The sequence below is a fragment of the Topomyia yanbarensis genome, chromosome 2 (genome assembly GCF_030247195.1).
Source record: "Topomyia yanbarensis strain Yona2022 chromosome 2, ASM3024719v1, whole genome shotgun sequence".
NCBI classification, from domain to species: Eukaryota; Metazoa; Arthropoda; class Insecta; order Diptera; family Culicidae; genus Topomyia; species Topomyia yanbarensis.
The window spans coordinates 262,825,393-262,851,951 of NC_080671.1; the positions used below are offsets into that span (position 1 = coordinate 262,825,393).

At 43.4% G+C, this 26,559-nt stretch overlaps 1 protein-coding gene, 1 long non-coding RNA gene and 2 pseudogenes across 2 annotated transcripts in view; all 4 read left to right on the top strand.

Annotated features, from left to right (window-relative positions):
* Positions 1 to 15,539, top strand: LOC131680305 (poly [ADP-ribose] polymerase tankyrase-like; annotated as a pseudogene).
* Positions 15,045 to 26,559, top strand: part of LOC131680306 (poly [ADP-ribose] polymerase tankyrase-like) — a 13,210-nt pseudogene continuing 1,695 nt past the window's right edge.
* Positions 18,407 to 26,559, top strand: part of LOC131683109 (uncharacterized) — an 8,381-nt gene continuing 228 nt past the window's right edge. Inside the window, exon 1 of the long non-coding RNA XR_009304368.1 lies at positions 18,407 to 18,626. This is a non-coding gene — a long non-coding RNA (uncharacterized LOC131683109). The remainder of the gene's footprint in view (positions 18,627 to 26,559) is intronic.
* Positions 20,481 to 26,538, top strand: LOC131683106 (uncharacterized protein K02A2.6-like). Its single transcript, XM_058964925.1, has one exon. The coding sequence runs from the start codon at positions 20,566 to 20,568 to the stop codon at positions 24,577 to 24,579; it is 4,014 nt and encodes a 1,337-aa protein (XP_058820908.1). The 5' UTR covers positions 20,481 to 20,565; the 3' UTR covers positions 24,580 to 26,538.

The following is a 26,559-nucleotide window of genomic DNA, read 5'->3' on the forward strand; positions in this document are numbered from 1 at the left end:
ATGGAAGACCTGTTGAATTTATTCGAGAGTTCAAGTTCAGATTCTGATGATCTGATTTTGTGTTTTCTGCAGCAGCAGAATCGACAGAAGAAGAAAAAAGTCAACGACTTTTTAACGGAAGTAGTGCAAAGCTATACCGAAGAACAAGTGAGCATACAAATATACTCTACTTACATTCCGCTATCATTTTTTTAATTTGCAGTTTCGGGCTAATTTTCGACTTACCAGAGGCACTGCGCAGTTTACAATAGACCTTTCTCGTCAAAAAATTTTACATGATAGGATGCTTCCTTTTTTATCCCCAATTCGTTACTGCCGATTGCCGCGATGATTTGGTACCCCTAACTATTGAAAAAAACAAAAATAGTGCAAGCTACTCATTTAACTCCATATTCTGAATACCTATCTTGCCTTGTTTCCACGTATTTTTAAACCATTTGGATCAATTTCCTGTGGGAAATACTAAAAGGATGCCAGATCTGCATATATATTAGTAAATCTACAGATTTTGCATTTTCACTGCAGATGTTTTGCAGATTACAAATATTTAGCAAAACAAAGCCTATGCCAGCCAATTTATATACAAGCCTTCAAAATATTTGATCATTTAAAATATATACATACTACATTTCTATGTCAAATTTATTGAAGATTTTTGTAGAAATCTGCAGACTTTTATATTTTCACTGCAGGCTATTGTTTCAATAGACCTGGCATCACTGATGCTGAAATGATTCATTCATATTGAGTTCTACAAGATGACGACACGAATGAACTCATGGTGAATAAAGTTCATGTTTGACAATTCTCGGTGGTTTGTTTACCTTGTCAGTTGCGTGAGTGCGAGTGCAACGGGTGCTCATCTATTACATTCGAACTCACGTAACTTTCATGTAAACAAACCACCGAGAATTGTCAAACGAAGTTCATCCGGCTCATTTTGTGGGGTTACGTCGGTTGGTGTAAAACCTAATACCTGTCAAAAACATAGAGCATTGCATGAAAATGTATAACCTCACTTTTCTGACAGTTCAGTGTGCTTGTTTACCTAAGACTTGTTTACATGGACTTTTAAAATTTACATTACTTGAATACTTTCGATGCTCTTTGAAAGACTATCAACTCAAGAAGGATGAGGATTGGAACAATGGGAACCTGGTGCCACATTATGCAACCAATTCGAATCGACCTTTTCACACAAGCTTGAATACAATAAACCTTTCGTTTCGAGATGATTAATGTCACCCCTGGTTCATACATTGACCAATCGGCGCTGGATGCAAAACCCGGTGGCATATGCTGAATCGTAAGATCAAGCATTGGGGCTATAAAACGATTGCTTTCTGGATGATGGATAAGGATTTGTACACATTTGTTTGTTTGCTCGTGGGTTAAGTCCTAACAAGATGATCCGATTTATTACTCATTTTTAGGTGGTGAAGTTGTAACCCGTCAGGGTAACAATTTAGCACTGGGTGGAAATATACCTATTTGTGCGTACTCTCTCCGTAGAGTGTATTGTTATTGCAACATAACTCACCGCTGCTCATTATGCTCGTTCATGTTTTTGATGTAAATTTCGTTTAAATAATAGTCCATGAACGTTGCTTTAGTCCAGATAGGTGTAGTAATTTTTGTTGTGTATTTGTAAATAAATAGCATAGGGTTTAGTTAGGTTACCGCTCTCCTTTCGCTGCAAAAGTGGTCTGACTATGCTGTGCTACAGCGATGACAGCTATGCGGCGGTGCGTTTTTTTGGTGCTTGTTTGTTGTGGTCGAGTGCGGAAGGCGGCCATCGCAAAAGAGTTAGAAAGTGACGGACCACGGCAACGAAAAGACGTCCAGAAAATTATTGTTTTTATTTCGGGACAGTTTCCCGCCACCGTAACGAACGTTCAGTGCGCGTGTGCGACGGTCGATTTCCGTCGAAAGTGCCGGTCCGTGGTCCGGGTGCTCATTTGTTTAGTGGTGCTGGATCGCCGTCGGGGGAAGCTAATTCCCAAGGAGCTTTCGCTTCCCCGGCTAACCGTTAAGGATCCGACGCACCCGCCCCTCTCGCTGCAGAGGATAAGTCGAACGAGCCTTGCTCTCCTCTGCAGCTAACAGCCAAGGAGAGGGAAGCAGGTAGGACAACGGTTCCAACTGGGAAGAACACTGCGGTGTCTTCTGGGATTCCTTGCGGGGAGCCAGTGAATCCGGTGATTAGTCACCAACGTCGCTAGGGAGGTTCCAACAAAGGAGCCAAGCTCACCTCCCTAGCTAATTGTCAAGGACCGCTGCCGGAGCAGCCAACGTTCAAAGGAGAAAGCGGCCGTTGTTGTCCCGGCCGGTCGGAGGAAACCGCCCGCCTTTCCGCCAGCAGTAGCAGATCACCAGCAGCAGCAGCAGTTGAGAGAGTAGCGGAGAATAAAAGTCGGTAAATTTAATAATTTATTTTGTTTGTTTACTTTTTTTCTTGTGAAACGAAAATCCGAAATTCTGTAGAAGCACCTAGGCCGCCCTGAAACGAAGGGTACACCGGGCAAATAAGAACCCGAGTAGCGGGCAAACCCCTACTTACATTTGGCGCACAGCGCAAAACACACTGAAAAAAATATTTTCCTATTTTGGAAAATATTTTTTTTCTTCCGGAGTGTGGGGTGCTTTTACTAAAATCGAGGATTTTCGTAGAACAGTGGTGAGGTTTCTTCCGCAATATTGTTCCGCGGTCGTCATATTTATTCACATTTTTTGGTATATTTGATTTTTTGTATTTTCCTTTTTGTCCGAATTTGTGGATTGTGTTGTTTGTCTATGGTCTGCCGGACGAGTTGTTTGAAAGTTATCGTCATTCATTTGGTCGTGGTGGATAATTGCTTTGAATTCTCAATTCGATTTGATACATTTTTGGTACAATTTGATTTCCTGAAATTTTAAGGGAATCGTTAGTGGGCGAAAAATCAGAAATTTTACCGTACCAGTACTTACATGCTTTGTGTCTTGGTGATTTCTTCTAATATAGCGCGAGTTATGATGGCGTTGGAGAAATTCAACCAAGCGTGTGTGTTCATGCGCGTCGATCATTTACATTTCGATGAGCTGGATTTTGAGTTGCTATCTCGAAGCATTTTTATCTCTCCTGATTCGGATCTTTCGGGTGTCCAGCGGCAGCGGCGTCTTCGGGGAATTTTGTCGCATGAGCGGTCGTCTCGGAGGGAATTAGTTCGCAATTTCCGGGGTGACGTGGGTGAAGAAAAGGAGATCTGCCTTGGTAAATTACTAACAATCAAGGAAGATCTCCAGTACCGGTGCCCAAACAAGGAGATTTACCGAACACGGTTGCTTCATTTGGGGTCTAGGCTCCAGGTTATCCGAAATTATGCGGCAGGGGAGGTCAACCAAGAAATTTCGGGGTTGCTGGAGGAAGTTCTAGCAGTTTATTCCAGTCATTTCAGTGACGAACAGGCAGCACTTCCTTCCGACAACCAAGAAGGGGTGGATGGAGAGATTTTGGGAGATTTGCTGAGTACAGACGTACCTGCAATTCCACAGGGATCCAATCCTTCCGATAACGATGGATCTCTTTCCAAACAGCTCGTAGGAGACGATCTGTTGCGTGTCTTGTGCGAGATGAGGGACGAGATTCGACAATTGCGACAGCAATCCGACGATAATAGAGCCCTAGCGTCTCAGGGGTCTGATGCTTTTTCAAAAGCTACTGAAACGCTAATGGGTGGGATTGCTTCACTGACAACCATTTCGTCAGTTTTAAGAAAGACGGTTCAAGAAGTTGTCTCACTTCGTGAATCCGTCAGTGAACTTCGGGCACTAGTACATCAGAAGGAAAGTGCTCCTGAGATGGATCTGCAGACCGATCTGGAAGATTTGCGTTTGATGGACGTACCCGATTCAATTGATACACCAGAGATTCCTCGCCCAACACTGGCGCCCAGTCCCGATCAATTTGTGTTGAAGCGAGGATTCTCGGGTCAACAAAATCTATGTCCATCACTTCCTATCGAGAAACCGAAACAGAATACTGGATTCACAGCCCCGTACCAAACTCAGAACCAGCCTTACGTTCCTGAATTGACCGAACAACTGGCGGGACCATCATATCCGAACTTTTCGATATCCACCCATGCGGGAAACGGATCGATGGTGGCCCCCAGGAATTACTCGCGAAACCCGCAACGCGTCGCTGATTGGAAGATTCGGAAGTATGCTGGAACTGATGAAGGAACTGGACTTAATGAGTTTTTGGACACCGTAGCAAATTACGCTGCGTGTGAACAAATGTGCGAAGAAGAACTTTTCAATTCTGCGATGCATCTGTTCACTGGCAATGCTTTGACCTGGTATCAGGCTATGCGTGCGCAAAACCGGTTGTTTAACTGGAACCATCTTGTTTGCGAGCTCAAGGTAAATTTCGTACATCCTGAACTTGATGCTACGCTCAAAATGAAGGCTCTCCAGCGCCGGCAGATGCGTAACGAATCTTTCCAGGAATACTTCCTGGAAATGGAAAAAATATTTCGTGCTATGACGGTTCCAATGGCACCGAGCGAAAAACTCGACGTGCTCAAGCGGAACCTGAAAGCCGATTATAAACAAATGCTGATTCTCAGGCCAGTGAACACGCTTTCAGAATTGATGAGTCTTGGTAAATCGATCGACGCCTCCAAGACGCCGATTTATCAGAAAGTTTTCGGTTCTTCTCGGGAAGTTGCTGCTTATTCTGATAATCCACCACAAAACAAACAAAAACAAAATAATCAAAATCAAAAGGGAGGTGGACAGAATAACGGCAACGCAAAATCCAAAACGTTTTGGAACAAGAATGCCAAACCGGCAGGTCTTGATTCAAGCAAGCCTCCTGACAACCAGAAAAAGAAACAGCAAGGGAATCAGGACGGCAAGAATCTCGAAGGAAACAATCAAAAACCGATCGAACCACCGCAGAAACCTATAATGTGTCTGGAGTATTTGGTGGAAAAGCATCGTCCTCCCGTGCTCGGCGTCTGCTACAATTGTGGAGACAAAGGACATGAATTTGAGGAATGCCGGAAACCGAATCGGGTCTTCTGCATCGTGTGTGGTTTTAAAGGATTTGATGTTTCTCGTTACCCTTACTGCCTAAAAAACGGGATCAGAACCAATTGAAGTCGCAGTTGGCAGTAAAGCAGCGCTCCAAAGAACAACTAACAATCCATCCCCAGATTTACGACAGTTTTCGACCGGCTCATGATGAGGACTATGATAATTCGTTGTCTGTCGAAACCATCGTCCTTGACGACCCGTTCGATAACCGTCCATTTGCAATAGTCGCTGTGTACGGCAAATCCTTCAAAGCCTTGCTCGACAGTGGTAGCAAAATTTGACAAAGGTCCTATGCACTCTTGTAGTAGAGCATCTGACCGTCAACTCCATTCTAGGTATGGACTTTTGGCGCGCCTTTGGGATTTCTCCTGAGATACAAAACTGTGCTCTGTTGAACTCAGGTCAGGAATCAGAAGACGATGAAGAAGATGAAGTACCGCGTGAGTCGATACTCACTTCGGAACAGTTAGCGCGCGTAGAAGAAGTAAAGAAGTGTTTCCAGGCAGTAGAGCCCGGAAAGCTAAGCCCAACCTCATTCACAGAGCACAGGATTGTCATCAAAGATGAATTCCAAGGTGCGGCACCCGTTTGCCGATATCCTTATCACATGAGCCCAAAGAAACTGTCAAAGGTCTGGGAAGAGGTTGACCGATGGCGGTCTATGGGAATTATCGAGGAGTCTGATTCGGATTGGTCGCTTAATATTGTGGCGGTCACGAAACCAGACGACTCAATCCGCCTTTGTCTAGACGCTAGGCCTCTCAATGAGCGTACTGTACGGGATGCATACCCTCTGCCCCACCCTGGGCGAATATTGGGCGGCTTACCCAAGGCGAAGTACCTGTCTACCATAGACTTGAAGGAGGCCTTTCTCCAGGTACTCCAGGTACTATCCTTAGCCAGGGTAGTCGCAAATATACCGCTTTCAGTGTTCCCGGCAGGGGTATGTTCCAATTTACCCGTCTACCATTTGGTCTCGTCAACAGCCCCGCTACTCTGGCGCGACTGATGGACCAGGTTCTAGGACGAGGTAAATGGGAACCTTACGTTTTCGTCTACCTAGATGACATCATCGTGGTAAGCGAAACGTTCGAGCATCACATACAGTTGCTCAAAGCAGTGGCCGATTGTCTAGCAAGAGCCAACCTAACCATCAATTTGGAAAAATCCCGTTTTGGAGTCCCCGAACTAAAGTTTCTTGGTTATTTGTTGAATCGGGACGGACTCAAGGTCAATCCTGACAAAATTCAGCCGATTCTCGACTACGAGAGACCGGTTACCGTGACGAAACTTCGTCGTTTCCTCGGGATGTGCGGTTATTACCGCCGTTTCATTGATCGGTTCAGTGAGGTCACTGCTCCCTTGACCGATCTGCTCAAAACGAAAGCCAAGAGCTTAGTTTGGAACTCCGAGGCAGAACTCGCGTTCCTTAAAATTAAGGAACTTCTAGTCACTCCTCCAGTTTTAGTCCCACCAGACTTCTCCAAAGAATTCATTCTTCAGACAGACGCTAGTGACGTAGCAGTCGCTGCTGTTCTGGTGCAGGAGTATCCCGAGGGTGAGAAAGTAGTTGCTTACTTTTCGCACAAACTGACCACTCCCCAAAGGAACTATCATGCAACTGAAAAGGAAGGTCTGGCGGTGATAATGGCGGTTGAACACTTTCGAGGTTACTTGGAAGGTTATCATTTTCGACTGGTCACTGATTCGTCAGCGATTACATGGATACTGAAGACTAAATGGAAAACCAGTTCACGTTTGAGTCGTTGGAGTTTAGAATTGCAACTCTACGACATGTCTATTGAGCACCGGAAAGGCAAGGACAATGTCGTTCCAGATGCGTTATCCCGGGCCGTAGCAGCCGTTTCCGCTTTGTCCACCTCAAACTGGTACTGTTCCATGAAGTCCAAAGTTATCCAAAATCCTGACGACTATGCCGACTTCAAAGTAGAAAATGATCAACTTTTCAAGTATGTAAACTCGAAAGTTGTTCCGTGCGACTCGCGGTTCAGTTGGAAACTCGTCCCAGCACCCGAGTTCCGTCAAGATTTGATTCAACGTACCCACGAAAATTTGCTTCACGTGGGATACGATAAAACGATCCACGAAGTGCAGTTACGATATTACTGGCCTCGTATGGGATCTGAAGTACGAAAGTTTATTCGAGAATGTGGAACGTGCAAGGAAATCAAAGCTCCTTTCGTCCCAGTCCAGCCCGAAATGGGTAAGTCGCGTGCGACTAATGCACCATGGCGAATGGTTTCTGTGGACTATGTTGGTCCTCTTCCAAAAAGCAAACGTGGCAATCAACACTTGCTTGTCGTCCTCGACGTCTTCAGTAAGTACGTCATGTTAACCCCCGTTCGCAAAATCGCTAGTACGTCACTCTGTACGATACTGCGCGAACAGTGGTTCAATCGCCATGGCAGCTCGGAAAATCTGCTAAGCGACAATGCCTCCACTTTCACCTCGAAGGAGTTCAGTCAATTCATAAAAGAAACCAACGTCAAACATTGGCTGAACTCCCGCTATCATTCGCAGGCTAACCCAGTGGAGCGAACAAATCGCTCGATAAACACCGCAATCCGGGCATATGCTCGAACCGAGCAGCGCAACTGGGATGTCCACATCACCGATGTGGAGCGCATCCTAAATACTACCGTTCATTCCTCCACTGGGTTTAGTCCACATTTCATTATACACGGGTGGGAAATGGCATCTGCCGATGACTTCAGCAGGATTTCCGGTGAGGGTGACCTAGAAACAAGACACCAACAGATGGACAAAATCCGGGAGATTGTGGTCAAAAATTTGGCAAAGGCAAGCGAGGGCATTCGACATCAGTACAACTTGCGTCATCAAAAGTTCTCCAAACCTTTTGAAACGGGACAAATGGTGTACCGTCGAAACATGAAGTTGTCGAATGCACTCGAGTCTTACAATGCTAAACTTGGACCACAATACTTACCGGCAAAAATTATCACCAAAAGGGGTGTATTCTCCTACGACCTGGAGGATTTAGCAGGTAAAAACCTCGGAGTTTGGCCAGCAAGTCTCCTTAAACCAGCATAAAAACTTTTCCGTGCCGTCTGTGGACTGACGGTATGCTTTTATATGGATTACTCACTTGGGAGTTTTCCAAAAGCAGCCGTCAGTTCCCGACGGTAACAACACGGACTTTAGTCCGCCGTAGAGTGTATTGTTATTGCAACATAACTCACCGCTGCTCATTATGCTCGTTCATGTTTTTGATGTAAATTTCGTTTAAATAATAGTCCATGAACGTTGCTTTAGTCCAGATAGGTGTAGTAATTTTTGTTGTGTATTTGTAAATAAATAGCATAGGGTTTAGTTAGGTTACCGCTCTCCTTTCGCTGCAAAAGTGGTCTGACTATGCTGTGCTACAGCGATGACAGCTATGCGGCGGTGCGTTTTTTTGGTGCTTGTTTGTTGTGGTCGAGTGCGGAAGGCGGCCATCGCAAAAGAGTTAGAAAGTGACGGACCACGGCAACGAAAAGACGTCCAGAAAATTATTGTTTTTATTTCGGGACAGTTTCCCGCCACCGTAACGAACGTTCAGTGCGCGTGTGCGACGGTCGATTTCCGTCGAAAGTGCCGGTCCGTGGTCCGGGTGCTCATTTGTTTAGTGGTGCTGGATCGCCGTCGGGGGAAGCTAATTCCCAAGGAGCTTTCGCTTCCCCGGCTAACCGTTAAGGATCCGACGCACCCGCCCCTCTCGCTGCAGAGGATAAGTCGAACGAGCCTTGCTCTCCTCTGCAGCTAACAGCCAAGGAGAGGGAAGCAGGTAGGACAACGGCTCCACCTGGGAAGAACACTGCGGTGTCTTCTGGGATTCCTTGCGGGGAGCAAGTGAATCCGGTGATTAGTCACCAACGTCGCTAGGGAGGTTCCAACAAAGGAGCCAAGCTCACCTCCCTAGCTAATTGTCAAGGACCGCTGCCGGAGCAGCCAACGTTCAAAGGAGAAAGCGGCCGTTGTTGTCCCGGCCGGTCGGAGGAAACCGCCCGCCTTTCCGCCAGCAGTAGCAGATCACCAGCAGCAGCAGCAGTTGAGAGAGTAGCGGAGAATAAAAGTCGGTAAATTTAATAATTTATTTTGTTTGTTTACTTTTTTTCTTGTGAAACGAAAATCCGAAATTCTGTAGAAGCACCTAGACCGCCCTGAAACGAAGGGTACGCCGGGCAAATAAGAACCCGAGTAGCGGGCAAACCCCTACTTACAAAGTTTACCTGAACTTTATAGGTAACGAATTCGGTCGATGATAAGTTGTTGAAATGATCGTTCAATGCCCATACCGAAAAACGTTTCCATTGGTCAGAATGCCTACCAGCGTATGATAGCTGCAAACATGAGGACAACAAGGTTATCGCTTTCGAATGGAACAATTATTTATTATTCGCGTTCAAGTTCCATTACAGCAAAAGTTTCGTCGATTGACGATTATCGCATTGTCGTTGATTTAGCCGGCAAATGCAAAACAGTGCTCGGCACTGACGATAAGGAGTAAGAAGGATTTGATAGGAGTGATAAGAATGCAGAGCATTATACATTCTGGAAGAATATCAGGGAGGAGAAATTATATGTAAATTTATATTATATCCCGAGTTGCCATCATTTTTGCACCGCAATAAAGCTTTCTGCAACTGCTGTTGTGTTCAAATTGGCAGGAAATAACTAGGCAGCGAATGATAAATTGCATAATCAATTTATTTACTTTTTCGGAAGGATAAGTAATTAGTATGTTGTGAATATATATGTGTCGCCGGTGCCGTGTGTTATTGTGGTACCGGACGGAACCGTTGGTCAGCAGACCGTCCTTGTCGTACTGGTCATAGATGCGACGTTTTTTCTCATCTGATAGCACTTGACATGTTTCGGAGATCTGTCTTAACGCTCTCTACTTAGCGCAGGATACGCGAAACCGCTGCTAGCTTTCGAAAGAAAATTCCTAGCTGCTGCTACTCTATCAGTCTCTCTCTCTCTCTCTCTCTCGACTGAGGACTACAATTTCGGTCGACTAAATTGTGCTATGAAAATTGTACTTCCTGGAATTTCACCTAACGAGATCAATTCATTGTGAGGAATTTCGCTGCGTTCCAATATTGCTTGCCTCTGTAGGTGATGATGTGTGTGGATTCACTTCGGCAGCCAGGTCTTATGTTTTGGGTAATTTTGCTATCTTATTCTGCTGAATAAATCATCTGGCTAAAGCCTCTACATTATACTATGGTCACTTTAAAAACGCATTGCTATTTAATCTTGTAGCTCTTGGTAAGTCAGTCCTGGCACTGTTCTCGACTAATTCTGGCACTATACCGCTGACGTCGCACTTATTACGGTGATCTAACTTGGCGAGAGCGGCAGTGGTTTCGTCGGAATTGTTCACTCGACAAGCAGGAAGTGCAAGGGCTCTGCTACTTATGCCTGAGCCCCTCGTTGAAACCTTCGTCGTGTCGGAGTGTTAGCTTCGTCCGATACCGGAGCGTATTGCTGAACCGAAGCAGTCTGCTACTGGCGCTGCTTCCTTCGAATTGGAATCGCTGAAGATTCCCGTTAGCCGAATGTCCAACGTGGCCGAAGGCAAACCGATTGCAGCAACACCACCAACCGTAGCTGAAATTTTGGCCTTTAATCTAAGTCCCTGCCATTGAAATAGCGACAGACGAGTGCGGCGCAGGTTGGACCATCAGTTGACTCGGTGCTGGACAGGGCGAAACAGCTGCAACAGGAGCGGACCTAGTATGGGGTGTAAAGGTCATCAATTGCCATAGATCACCAAAATGCTCTGCGACTAACATTGTGAACAATACAAACCAAACGAAATTGATCGCAACAACGATAAAATAATCTAAATGCTACCCAAACATTTGAAAATGAGAAAAAGGCAAAAGAAATTTTGGTCGAATTCATTATAATTCTATTTAAAAATTGAATACTGTTTTATTTAGTTTGATTGCGCATATTGTTTACATCAGACACACCCCTTAATTCATTGAGTACGTATTTCACTGCCTTTATAATCCTTTTGGAATCAGTTACAATAATCCTTTATAATCATTTTATAATAAGTGTATTGCTAGTTAGGACTTTTATATCAGCCGTGCTCCTTTATAATTTGTTATAAAATCATTATCAAAATTCTTCATAATCCATTGTTTCGTTATGTTTATGTACATGGCCTGATAGATAGTTTTTAACTGGGACGGAACGTGTGGATACGAAAAAACCTAATGTCAATTATAGTCAGGGGGAGCTGTCAATAGCAGCCAAAGGGAAATGCAGTCAGGGGGGACTGTCAAATGTAGCCAGTCCATTTAAAGGATGTGAGGAAGAAAGAGTGGCTATGCAAGACAAGAGATAAAATGAACAGAAAAAGAAAAAGAAAACATCTATCCACTGGTTCTGTCCCAGGATTTTAATAGAGAACATCAAAATTCGATTTGTTTGCATTTGGCAGTAGGCCTTTTTCAAATGTTTGGCTAGAAATTCCTTGCTTCTTCAATGAATCATGTACAAGAAAAGTAAAAATATTAAATTTAACGGAACAATGTATGATGCCGACATCAATTAAAAAATACAGCTGAGCGACCTTGTTGGGAAAGTGTTAACATTTGGCAGCGAACCAAACCAAGTTTCTCATACTATGATCGAATCTTCTTCTTCTTCTTCGCTTCTGTTTGGCTTGTTTGTGAAACAAAGCCCAAAATGGCACAGCATATAAAGCTATATTGCCAGTTAATTTTCGTTTATAGTCCAATGGACTTTACTTTTTGTGACTAACCGACGATAAACTCGCAGCGCCACAAAATTGGTCCACCACAGCACGAGTAATTCGCCCAAACAAGGTGAAAAACGCGAATTATCTAGCACTCGGTGAAAACCAACATGTCGACACGTTGAAATTTTCACCGGAAGTGTATGATCGAATCAACAAAAATTTCAAGATCATGTAAACAATCTCTTTGAACTGTCAAAAAAAGTGAGGTTAAACATTACCATGCAACGTTCTCCACCGCGAGGTTCACTTTAGTTTGTTTACATAAAGGCCTATTTACACCCTCGGTGAAAATGAACGTAAACTCGATGCGAACCAAATTGTTTTTTCCAATATCTCACTTATTAGTGCATAGAAATCGATGAAAATGGAACTAAACGATAGTTGATTAATATACTTAGAGAATCCATGCACAATTATTCGATATAATTGAACCAATGTAATAATATTCATATTCCCCGATCATTTTAAATATTCCACGGTGAAATATGTGTTACGAACGCTGGTCGTTGTCAATAATTGTTATTTTACCTTAAAACTAATTTGCTCTTAACTAAATTCGACACAGATCTTTCAATAGGGCCAAAGTCGCAATGTACTCAAATGGAGAAAAATCAGTTTCAATATACGGCGATGCCTTTCTAAATGTAGTTTTTATTGTAGGTATAAATTACTTTATGACCATGTTTTTCCGGAAGCATCTTTGGTTAAACCTTATGACAATATAAAAAAGAATTTAATTCCTATGTGCTTTTAGTGGGTAGAAACTAAAAAAATGCTTACGCCCAATTTGCATCCCAGTCGTGATTTCGCCCTTCAGCAACCACCATTTACGGAAGGGCTAAATGGTGTACATAATTTTCAGAAGGGCGCGGTAAAAGGGCTAAACTGACTCTGTCTTGCTGGGTAGGGCTGGGTAAATGGGCGAGCTTGACAGTATACTTTTTAATAGGGCTCAGCAAATGGGCGCATAGAAACCCAATGTAAATGATAGGGCGCGTGCATCTTTTCTTCGAATTTCATGAAAATATCGAAATATTCGAATGTTTATGTGCAACAACTATCGAGTAGACATGATCCTAGTAGATATTGCTTATCATTTATATAATAGAACCACCGTTTAAAGAATAATTTTGTGAATAATAACCGTACGCCCGGTTCTGTCAAAATATGTAAGTTTAGCCTTTATATTCCATATGAGAAGAAGGGCCTAAGTCGAAATCTCGAAGAAAATGCATGTATCGCCGTTTTGTTTTCTTTAATTATAAATCGAACTAAAAACCATTTTAACTAATTTTCACCTCAATCTTGTAGTATTTTTGTCGCATAATGTCATAATAGCGAAAACGCAGTTTGTTTACATTTGCGATTTAAGCCCTAATGAAAGATCTATGTCGAATTGTAACCCTAAAACTACACTCAAAATAATCCACACGTTAAAGCTACATGAAACATCACTTAAATTCAAGAAAATGCTATTTAATTTCAGTTTATCTGACAACGGTAACAATCACCGTACAACTAATAAATATGAAATGAAACGCTCGTAACTTTCATTGAATTGCCGCATAACTCTTACGTGAAAATCACATACTCCCTTAAATTCATTTAGACAGAAACGTATTGCGTTCATTCTGTAATGCAGGTAATGCATGAAAGCAAAATGGCGCTTGTTGAAGTACGAAGCTGTTTCGCTTACTTACTTGCCGAACAACCAAAAGGAAAATTATTAAGAAAAAAGTGAATCAAAGGAGCAGATAATACAGCAGAAATCGCTGAAATAGGAAAACAACGTTACTCTGATTTTAAAGGTAAGATTCAATCGGTTTCATTTCGTTAATGATATAGTTAATATTACTTGTCTGTGTATATCGTGTATCAAAGAATCAGAATCACTAAATTCGACTTCGTATCTCCATCCTTAGGTTATAGTTGCCGAGTATTGGTCGTCGGATCTCACCAACGGTGCATCGATTCAAGCCCTTGATGACGGGCTGTACCCGCTGCACAACGCCTACTCTTTCGGGCTCACCGACGGCGTACGTCTGTTGCTGGAAGCCGATGCCAAACCGAACATTAGAGACAATTGGAATTACATTCAAAGGATAGCTAGATATTTGCATTGCAGCTCCGTACTGAGTACAGAAAGTAGGAACTGTTGGAAGTGGATCGGAAGAGCGTGTGTTGGAACTATTGACACCGCTGCATGTAAGTTGTCATGCAAGTGACTAGCGCAAAACCACCCACTTGATCTGGATGCCGGTTACAATCGTATACGGGTCGTGCAGATTTTGCTGCAGCATGAGGACAAGCGGTTCCCTTGCACACTGCCTATGTCTATTGTCTTTTAAATGACCGAACTGTTGATCAAAAATCGTGGCAACGTTAATGCCAATGATCTCTGTGCTTTCACTCCGTTTCACGACGCGGCATCCAAAAGCAGTGTCGGAGTATGCAGTCTGCTGCATGTCGGGGGAGCTGATCCGACGCTACTAAACTGCCATAACAGATTCGGCCCCGACGCGGGAACTGGAGGACAAAATTACACGCGAGTAGTTTAAACTATAAGATATTGCAACATATTGAATGCAAACTTTCAAATTCAGCGACTGAATGGCCCTCATAACCAATAATGTTTACGTTGTACACCTGTACAGTGATGACACCATTATACGCAGTAGCTCACTCGGTGTACCCGACGCGAAAACAAGTTCTCAAAATTTTAATTCGTGAAGGTGCTTAGTTGAACGAGAAAAATAGATTTTTAATACCGCTGCACATTACAACTGATAATTCAGATTACGAGATATGGACGTGCTTCTGCGTCACGGTGCCAAGGTAGATGCGCTCGCTGGATGCTGTAAAACAACGCTACAGAGATGCGCTAGAGGATAACATTCAAGCCTGTCGAATGTTTCTGTCGTACAACATCGATACCAGCATTGTATCCCTGCAGGGTTACACTGTAGCCCAGTTAGCTACGTGTGAATCCGCCGTCAGACCCAGTCGATCTAGAGTGCCAACTCTTGAAAACGGCCAAAGTACACTGTAGCCCAGTTAGCTACGTGTGAATCCGCCGTCAGACCCAGTCGATCTAGAGTGCCAACTCTTGAAAACGGCTAAAGTCGGTGATCTGAGTACGGTTCGACAGATTGTGCTCTCTCATCCGATGACCATCAATTGTCGTGATCTAGATGGGAGACATTCCACTCCTATTCACTTTGCTGCTGGCTATAATCGTGTTCCAGTAGTGGAGTTTCTTTTGGAGCACAGTGCAGCTCACACTTCCGACAAAGGTGGGCTTGTTTCGCTGCACAATGCCTGTTCCTATGGGCACTACGAATTGACCGAACTGCTAGTAAAACATGGAGCAAACGCAAATGTAGCCGATTGATGGAAATTTACTCCGTTACACGAAGCGGCCGCCAATGGAAAATATGAGATTATAAAATTGTTTACACCGAGACAAAATGACTATTGAATTCCATAAGAATCGCTTATGATTTTGCGCCACAAGTATCCCATATGAAAATCATAAGTTTGACTTATGACTCGGAGGAGAAAATGGCCATCGAGTCACTTAGGGTTTTCATAAGTAATGCTAATGAAATTTTTAAGCCGTTCTTGTACCTTTCATAGGAATGTGCTTATGGAAATCATCAAATTAGTTCGAGAAAATATTAATTCAGCATCACGTTTTTTTTTCATTTTATGGCATATCTTTATTATTTAATTGAATTAATTTTACATGAATAAAAAGTGCTTAACCTAAATTTGATGTTTGGATGCGTGTGTGATGTACCTCATTATAGTTCCAAAAAGCTGTAAAATGAATGGAAATGAAATCTTGAAAGTTGGTGTCAATTCCATACTTTTTTTGTGAAAGTCATGTTAAATATGGAACAATGAGAAAGAAAAGAATATTTACTTACATTTCATTGCCACAAAATTGCAAAGAAACCTCAGTTTCAATGCACTTTTAAAAATGCCTGTTTCTCTAATTTCACAGATTTCGTATGGTGAAATTATGACATTTGCACAATAATACGGTTATGAACATCATTACATGCGCCTATTAATTCCATAGGACGAACTTATGAAATTCATAAGCGCTCAATGGAATCAAAATTGTGCACCTTCATAAGTTGCGACTTATGAAATTCTTAAGTAGGTTTGCCTCAGTGTATTAAGGTGAGATATTACGCTGGCTATGTATCTAGCCAAACATGTCAAAAGGTTTTAAATGAAAATGACAGTTTATCTTTTACTTTCTCTTCGGTTAATAACTCGGCTGCTTATATGATTGTTGCTTAATGCTTAGTACAATATGCTAGTCGAAATCAGTCTTTTGATATATACTGAAACAATATTAGAAAGTTTTATAATGACACTGTAATAATCGAAAGAGAACGTAAACAATGAGAGGCTCTCGTTTGCTTTTAGGACCATTCGACATGTTTGTCTAGAATATGATTTTATAAACGAATGAAGCAAAATACGCTGTGTTACTTTCTGAGGCCCAGCTCGACCGAAATGACATACGTTGCGCTCTTTGTCTACTTAGCTGTTCACAGGTTTTCTAAAGAACAACTGATCAGCCAAGTAAACAAAGAACGCAGCAAACCAAATGTTATTCCAGTTGAGCTGCGCCTCGGAACGGAACGCTACGTAACTTCGTATTTTGTTTCTTAATAAAAAAAATTAGTAGTAACTTGTATGATGCATAGCTCCCGGTTATCTAGATGTCTTAGATCTAGATGAACTCGAGTTAAGCATCATACAAGTTTCTATCATGTGTAAGCACTGCAAATTTAAGTTTAATGGAAATTATTATTTTATACAGCATTTAGATTTAGTGCGTGAAGGTAACCAAGATGTAGCGCAGGGATGCCAGATTTGCAGACAAGTCTGCAAATTCGCAGACTTTTAATTTAAGCAGCAGATTTTTTCGATGACGCAGATATTTGCAGATTTTCTAGTTTGGTTGCAGATATTTGCAGATTTTTTAGTTTTGTTGCAGATATTTGCAGATTTTTGAATATAAAGGCTTTTGGTTACACTAGCTTTCCTGACATTTTTTGTTCTTCCCAGACTTTTAAAATTATTATTGCAGACATTTGAAAAAAGTACCTGGCATCTCTGGTAGCGGATCTACTACGTGATACGACAGTGGTTTTAGATGCAGTGAAGAAGAGCAACCTGGCTCGTGTTCAACTGTCGGGATGCTTAAGGCAGAAATTCGACTCCACTCCATTTAGCTGGTTAGTTTCTTGATTTTAGAGATTATTCAATTCGATTTGCTAAATTCATTATTTACAGCTGGTTACAATAATCTAAAAGTGGTCGAGTATCTCCTACAACATTGCGCTGATGTTAACGCACGACAAGGGAGGTTTGATTCTTCATATGGATATTTGGATATAGCTGCTTTGCTTATCAAACACTGCGGTTAATGCTATAGACAAATGGGGCTAGACCCCATTGCACGAAGCGACCCGCAAAGGTCGAACTCAGCTGTACATTACTCGTAAGAATACCATTGCTCACCAATTCATCAAAAACATTCTAAACGTTTGATACTGTTCGCTTACGGTACCGATCTGTTCATGAAAAACCAGGAAGGCAAAACTAGTTTGGATTTGGCAACTGCGGAAAGCGTCAAGTATCTATCGTCTAAAATGTGGTATCAATCGAATCATCCGAGTCCGCTTGCCTTATTAGACTACAGCTGAAACATTTAATTGCACTGGTAGAGCGAGAACGGATTAAAATTGGCCACGAAGATCTGAAACAGGTTGGTGTCTCGGCGTACGGTTTTTGTCATATGATACTGAAAGGAATTGCTACTTTGCGTACGACATAACATGAATCATCAAACAAATAATTGTCTGGGATTAACTCGAAATCCGAGTACTGTTCTGGTTGATCTGCTTACCGATGAGTAAGAGTTTTTTGCCGTCAAAAAAGAAATGCAAACCACTATAAGAGCACCAAGATAACGGTCACGCTGGCGCTATTTTCACCCGATACTACATTGTCAGAGTAGATGAAGAAATTAAGTACTGGTCTACAGTACATAATGCATATGATTGTAGGTGCAAAAAGTACAGAATCTAAAACTATGGGAGCGATACGTCCACCCTCGCAAGGAAATCTCGAAAGAAAACGGTCGCCAAGCGAGCGAATGAATTCTGTTTCATGGGTCATCCTTTATCAATGCCATCGTGCAGAAAGTGCAGAACCAGTATGTTTTCGGAATCGGTGGCGCATAAGGATAATCGTGCTATCAGTGTCATAGGTAACTAGCGTTGCATTAATAATTGGTCCAAGTGAGTTCATTTCCAATAACGCTGCTTATTTATCATCAGAAAATTGCTGCTCTGCCGAGTGGCACTAGGCAAATCGTTCCTGAAGTTCAGTGTAATGAAGATGGCGCATGCGCTACCTGGGGACAACTCCGTCATCGGACGACCCTCGGCTGGTGAGTCGCACTTTCCTGAATACGTTGTATACCGTGGTGAACAGGTTAGTAAAACTGGTAGTACCACAAATTCAGCATTATTTTTCAAAAGGTCTTTTGTGCGAATGAGAGCTTTTGTTATATACTTTCCTTTTATTTATATTATAACGACCGTTTTCTTTTCTTTCCGATTGCTTCCTTAAACCTTGTATAATATGTGAATCGAGATCATAATATTTCGATATGTGCTGGCAAAATTGTATGATGGAACTGTAATAAGCGAAATCTAAGGTAAACAAGGAGAGGCTCTCATTAATACATAGTGTTATTTGAATAATAATTATTTAGCATAAAATGAACATTTTGAAGCGCAAGGGTGGTAATAATCGATTTGGCTTCCCCTGTAAGCGGAAAACATGTTTTTCTTTTAGAAATATGCTATGCTTTAGAAATATGTACTACTGTAACTAAACGAAACTTTGTCATTGCCATATACCATTCATATACCATTCGACTCAGTTCGTCGAGGTCGGCAAATGTTTGTATGTGTGTATGTACGTATATATTTTCTAATCTCACTCATTTTCTCAGTGCTCAGAACCAAATTGCTCAAACTTAGTTTCTAATGAAAGGTGGCTCCCATAAACCGCTATTGAATGTTTTGTTGATCGCACTTCCGGTTCCGGAGTTTTTGTAAGTGCTATCGACTTAAACTTGCCATAGCCCCTATGCCTGAGTATAATGGACAAACGAGTGGATCACAGGTTTGTTTGCGTTTCCGATGGCAAGTACGCGACCACCTCGTCCGGCGAATTCTTGGACCTTAGATCCTTGGACGCGGCTATGTGGCATTATGCTAACTTCGCACACAACCTCACTTTCGGGAGCACAAGAACACTGTGAGCAAAGTTAGAAAACACAACTTATTTTTTAAGTTTATTAATGAATTGTAATTTTCGCTTTCCGTCCCTTTTTCATGAATCTACAACAAACTAGCATATTTCTAAAAGAAAAACATGTTTCCGCTCACAGACGAGGAAAGTATCTAAAGTAAACAATTACCATCGAATTTTTTATAATCAAAAATCAGGATCACTAATGGTCACTTCAGAACCCTCACAGAGTGGTTAAATATATCTTAACTATAGATAATAGAAACATCGTTTACTCATTACTCAGTCAAACAATCAGCAGATGGGTCCAAAGCGAGAGAATGATGTTATATAAAATGTGATTTTTGCCTTTCTCAATAGAAAGTGTTGAGGACAACCCTATCGCAGTGTATTAATTAGTACCCCGTTCAGCGCTAGGCTCTAACTCGGCAGCATAGCTGTCAATGTGTGATGCCTGATAAGCGCATCAATGAAATGTTTTTGTGGTTGTCAGTTTCAGTTTGTTTACGTCCTGTATAAAGTTGTACCGTGCTTTTAATGTGTTCGATAAAATATAGTTTGTTTTAATTGTTATCGTTCGCGTTTTATTCCCATGATATAGAGACGATCCGTAAGCAAGTGTCGGGGACTTACACGGTACAAAAGTGGCGACGAGAATTCGCGAGTGTGGGTAGTTTTTATTCGCCGATAAACAAAACTAACCCAACATTCCGTCACCCGCGCGGAAGAAAAGAAAGTGGAGTGCGATGGCTGATGACGGTAGTGAGTTGAACGGACAAAATGGTGTTGACCCCCCAGGACTGTTAAATCAACGGCAGCAGTTGAATCAGCAGATTAATCCCGCACCAGCGGCCCACCAGCAGCAGCAATTTTTCGCTCCCGTTGTGACTACACACCAGCAACAGCAGCCGTTCATTCCCGTTTCTGCAGCTCAGCAGCAGCTGTTTACAAACATTCCGCCCCACCAATCGCAACCCCAGGTCAGTAATGATATGCTCATGCAAATAATGCAGATGATGCAACAGACGATTGCTCAAAGCCAACAGCAGTTTGCTCAAAGCCAGCTCCAACACCAACAGCTTATGGCTCAGCTGGTACAGCGGCAGCAACAGTCCGACGAGCAGCAACAACAGTTTTTTCGTACTATTGCATCGTCAATAAACGTGCAAGTACCACCGAACCCGGAACAGATCCTTGACTCCTTGGCAAGCAATATCAAGGAATTCCGGTATGAGATCGAAAGTAATGCCACTTTCGCAGTGTGGTACTCTAGATACGACGATCTTTTCGAGAAGGATGCTGCTAGGCTGGATGACGAGGCAAAAGTTCGTCTCCTAATGCGAAAGTTGGGTTTAGCAGAGCATGAGAGGTACGTAAGCTTCATTTTACCAAAGTTTCCCAAGCATTTTAGTTTCGCACAGACAGTTGACAAACTCAAGAGCCTGTTTGGAGCGAAAGAGTCGGTTATCAGTCGTCGATACCGATGTCTGCAAATCGCGAAGAATCCTACTGAGGATCATGTGGCGTTCGCGTGTAGGGTAAACAAGGCTTGCGTAGAATTTGAACTGGGAAAGCTCACGGAAGAACAGTTCAAATGCTTAGTATACGTGTGTGGTCTGAAATCGGAGAATGACGTCGAGATTCGTACCCGTCTCCTTACAAAAATTGAGGACAATAACGACGTTACATTGGAGCAGCTCTCCGAGGAGTGTCAGCGTCTGTACAACCTCAAACACGACAGTGCGATGATTGAGTCTGCAGCACCATACAACCAAGTGCAAGCGATACAGAAGTTTGGTGGGAAGCGATTAGGCGAGCGTGACCGAGAGTCACCACAACTGTCTTCAAGTGCTACCGGAAGGAAGCCAAGTTATCCTTGTTGGCTTTGCGGTGCATTACATTTCGTCCGAGACTGTAGTTACGACAACCATAAGTGCTCCGATTGCAGCCAAGTCGGACATCGTGAAGGGTACTGCGACAGTGCAAAGTTTCGGAAACCTGGAAGCAGACGTAAGAAGCGAGACGTCTCAGCCAAAGTGGTGGTGGTCGATGTATGCAGCGTGGAGCAGCGACGCAGATTTGTATCTGTTGGCCTATCTGGAACGGATATTCGACTGCAACTTGACACTGCATCTGACATCACTGTCATCAGCAGGGAGAGTTGGCAGAAACTCGGTAGCCCTGCGCTTTTGCCAGCAACAGTCAAAGCGAAGACAGCATCTGGTAACATTTTGCCACTCGATGGGGAATTCGAGTGTGACGTTACAATCGGAGAAAGTACACGACGTGATCTGATCCGTGTTACCGAGAAACAACTACATCTACTCGGTTCCGATTTAGTCGAGAGTTTCAACCTTTGGTCCGTGCCCATGGACACCTTCTGCTGTCACGTGTCAGGCTCTCCTGCGGCACCCGCTGCACTGCAATCGATTTTTCCAAACGTGTTCACCGATCAGCTCGGTTTGTGCAGCAAAACTAAAGTGAAGTTGGAGCTGAAAAAAAGTGTTCGACCCGTCTTCTGCCCTAAGCGCCCGGTTGCGTACGCGATGTATGATGCCGTTGACCAGGAACTCGACCGACTGGAAAATTTGAATATCATCACCCCAGTCGAATATTCGGAGTGGGCTGCTCCGATCGTTGTCGTCCGTAAAGCCAATGGTTCCATTCGAATTTGTGGAGACTATTCCACGGGGCTTAACGCTGCGCTCCAACCAAATCAGTATCCACTTCCCCTACCGGACGATATCTTCGCCAAGCTGACTAACTGTAAGGTGTTCAGCCAGATCGATTTGTCCGACGCTTTCTTGCAGGTGGAAGTCGACGAACAGTACCGTAAGTTGCTAACCATCAATACGCATCGTGGCCTCTACTCCTACAACCGCCTCCCGCCAGGTGTGAAGATCGCACCTGGTGCCTTCCAGCAGCTCATCGATACAATGCTAGCCGGTCTGCAGTGCACGTGTGGCTACCTCGATGACGTCATCGTCGGCGGAAAAACTGAAGAAGACCACGATCGCAATTTGCGGGCTGTTCTAAAACGAATTCAGGATTTCGGGTTCACCATTCGAGTCGATAAATGCACCTTCCGCAAGCAGCAAGTGCAGTATGTGGGTCATATTGTCGACAGTCGCGGATTACGTCCAGATCCCGCCAAAATCGAAGTGATAACCAAGCTGCCGCCTCCAACCGATGTATCTGGTGTGCGATCATTTTTGGGGGCTATCAACTACTACGGCAAGTTTGTTCCCAATATGCGCAAGTTACGATATCCGCTGGACAACCTTCTCAAGGACGATGCGAAGTTCCAGTGGACTGATGAGTGCCAGAGAGCGTTCGAGCACTTCAAACAAATACTCTCCTCGGATCTACTTCTCACACATTATGATCCGAAGCGGGAGATCATTGTCTCTGCCGACGCTTCTTCCGTTGGGCTCGGAGCAACGATTAGCCACAAGTTCCCCGACGGCACAATCAAAGTCGTCCAACATGCTTCCAGAGCACTCACAAAAGCTGAACAAGGCTACAGCCAACCGGATCGTGAAGGTTTAGCTATCGTCTTCGCCGTCACGAAGTTTCACAAAATGCTCTTCGGACGGCACTTTCGTTTGAAAACCGACCACCAGCCTTTGCTCCGTATCTTTGGTTCTAAAAAGGGAATACCGGTCTACACAGCCAACCGCCTCCAACGATTTGCGCTCAATCTACTGCTCTACGATTTTGACATCGAGTACGTGCCCACCCACAAGTTCGGCGACGCAGACTTACTCTCGAGGTTGATCAACCAGCACGTCAAACCCGATGAGGACAATATCATCGCCAGCATCAACCTGGAAGAGGACCTCAGGTCGGTAGTATCTCATACAGTTAAAGCTTTGCCTCTCAATTTCAGAGCCGTCGCACAAAGCACCCAAGCAGATCCACTGCTCCGAAAAGTCTACCATCACATTCAGCACGGTTGGCCGCAATCTGAACATTCAGAATCCGACATCCAGCGATTCCATGCCAGACAGGAATCACTCTCCGTGGTAGATGGGTGCATCATGTTTGCCGAACGGCTCGTCATCCCGTCGCTCCATCGCAAGCGATGCCTCGAACAGCTCCATTGTGGCCATCCTGGTATGCAGCGTATGAAGGCCCTCGCTCGAAGCTACGTGTATTGGCCCAGTTTGGATGCTGACATCGTCAACTTCGTCAAGGCATGCCAACACTGTGCGGCCGTAGCCAGGTCACCTCCTCACTCTTCACCGGTGCCGTGGCCTAAGCAGACCGCTCCGTGGCAGCGCGTCCACGTGGATTACGCCGGTCCAATCGAAGGCGAATATTACCTGATCGCCGTCGACTCCTTCTCCAAGTGGCCAGAAATCATTCAAACGTCCCGTATAACCTCGGCGGCAACCATCAGCATTCTCGGTGGGTTGTTTGCTCGGTTGGGTATGCCTGTTACACTAGTCAGCGACAACGGAACCCAATTCACGAGCGCTGAATTCGCAGATTTCTGCGCCTCAAACGGCATCGAACACCTCACAACTGCTCCGTTTCATCCACAATCAAATGGCCAAGCTGAACGATTTGTTGACACGTTCAAAAGGGCTGTTACAAAAATTCGAGAGGGGAGAGGATCGATACAGCAAGCGTTAGACATATTCCTGTTAACGTACCGAAGTACACCCAACCGGGCACTGCCAGACCAAAAGTCGCCGTCCGAGGTCATGTTTGGTCGCAAAATACGCACCTGTCTCGAGCTACTACGTCCCCCAACGGTACGAACTCCAGTGGCACCGTCGGACGATCACACAAAACCGAGGTTCTTCAGCCGGAACGATTCGGTTTACGCTAAGCTTTATGGCCGTAACGGTTGGAAGTGGGCTCCTGGAACAATCATCGAAAAAATAGGAGACGTGATGTATAACGTATGGATCGATGATCGCCGAATGCTGCGTTCCCATATCAACCAACTCCGGAGTCGCCTAGCTGTCGACTCGATACCAAAGCAACCTGCCAATCAAGCCACCTCTCGTCAGTATTCGTTACCGCTCGACATCCTGTTGGGTGCCTGGAATCTACCAAATCAATCTTCTGGCACGCCAGCACCGTCCCTTGTTGCGAGCGGATCTGAATTATCACCTGTCTCCAGTCCCGAGCATACCTTGCTAGGTTCAGTGCCGGCGCTTGCGTCGTCTACACCACAGCAGGAAGTCTCGGCTTTCCCATCAACGTCATCGACATCAACAACATCAACATCAACTGAATTCGAATCCGCCATCGAAGTCGAATCCGTGGTAAATCTACCTAGACGTTCTTCACGAACCCGAAGACCGCCGAACAGGTTTGATCCGTACCACCTTTATTAAGAGGGGAGATGTTGAGGACAACCCTATCGCAGTGTATTAATTAGTACCCCGTTCAGCGCTAGGCTCTAACTCGGCAGCATAGCTGTCAATGTGTGATGCCTGATAAGCGCATCAATGAAATGTTTTTGTGGTTGTCAGTTTCAGTTTGTTTACGTCCTGTATAAAGTTGTACCGTGCTTTTAATGTGTTCGATAAAATATAGTTTGTTTTAATTGTTATCGTTCGCGTTTTATTCCCATGATATAGAGACGATCCGTAAGCAAGTGTCGGGGACTTACACGGTACAAAAGAAAGGATATGCAATTACTCGGAAAGTCGGCTTATTAGCAGAGGCCCGGAGGGCCGAGCCTCATACACCATCCGACTCAGTTCGTCGAGATCGGCAAATGTCTGTATGTGTGTATATATTTTCTAATCTCACTCACTTTTCTCGGAGATGGCTGAACCAAATAGCTCAAATTTAGTTTCAAATGAACGGTATAAGCTCCCATAAGCTGCTATTGAATTTTTTGTCGATCGGACTTCCGGTTCCGGAGTTACGGCTTGATGAGTGCGATCACATAGCAAATTTGCATATAAACTGGTACCACCATGATGCACAAACGATGTAGTACATATTAGAATGGGTGTAACATTAGTTGGATTTGCTGGTCTAGATCACTAATGACCAATAAAAGTAGCTTTGACCACATTGGCCGCCTATGACGATTCTTGATGCCCCCGGGGAGCATGCCAAGTTCCAAGTTAATGTCACGCTTATTTCCCAGCGAATTCTTGACCGATTGACCGATAAATTGATTCTTTCACATATTTCATGATATTTGTTTTGCCAAAAGTTGGCGATGGACACCAATCAGAACCGATTACATTATCGTCAATTCGGTTCTTGCGGATTCTTACTATGACTTTCACCAATCAACTCGCATATTGTTTGTTGATTTTAATCGGCAATTTTATTACTTGTGTGTTCAAGATAGCTTTAATTCGGTTGAGCTTAGCTGTGGTTTCGTTTTAGGTATAACACTTATCTTTAGAAAAAACACTTGTAATCTATCTTTAGAAAAAACACTTGTAATACAGTGAAGACCCGATTTTATCAGCCCCCCGATTTTGCCAGCTTTTTGACCCGATTTTGTCAGCATCATATGAAAATTGATAGTTAGTAGTTTGATGGGCTCTAGCAGACGAACCAAGTTGAATTCGAGTAAATCCTTTATTGAGCATATTTTTCTTATTTTAGAGATCCGAAAGATGGAAAAATAAACATTTTGATTTTTTTTAAATTTTGCTCTGTCAGACCTCTTTAAAGGAAATTCAAACTAAATAATCAAAAAGGGTTATGAGGCTATATCTAGGGACTAAGGAAAAGTACTATAAGAGCTTCTGTTTATTAGAAAGAAAGAAAAATATATGTCCCCGTTTTATCAGCCTAAAATTCATCGAGGGGCTGATAAAAACGGGTCTCCACTGTATTACAAGACGTCTTTCCATAATTAATTCTCGAATTAATAAGTATTCATGCTTTGTCCGATTAGTGTCGACTATCAGAGTGCTTCATCTGCATTTAACTTTGCAAATTCTGTAGCATAAGCATCCAAGTTAACTATATACCATTCAATTCAGTTCGGCTAGACCGCTAAATGTCTATGTGTATGTTTGTCAAAAAATGTCACTCAATTTTCTCAGTGATGGCTGAACCGATCGATCCTACCTCCGGTTCCGGAGTTACGGGTTGAAGGGTGTGGTCTGCAAATTCACTAAAGACCAATCAAAGTAGCTTTGACTATATTGGCCACCTATGACGGTTTTTGAAAACCCCGGGGAACTTGCCAAGTTCCAAAGTTAATGTCACACCTATTTATCAGGAAATTCTTGACTGATTTTTACAAACTTGCCTTCAAATGATAAATACAATAGTCCCATTAACTGCTGTTGAATTTCATCCAGATTTGACTTTTGGTTGCGCAGTTATAGTCATAT

Excerpts from the sequence above, each read along its gene's own strand:
- LOC131683106 (XM_058964925.1), top strand. The coding sequence starts at position 20,566 with ATGCGAAAGTTGGGTTTAGCAGAGCATGAGAGGTACGTAAGCTTCATT.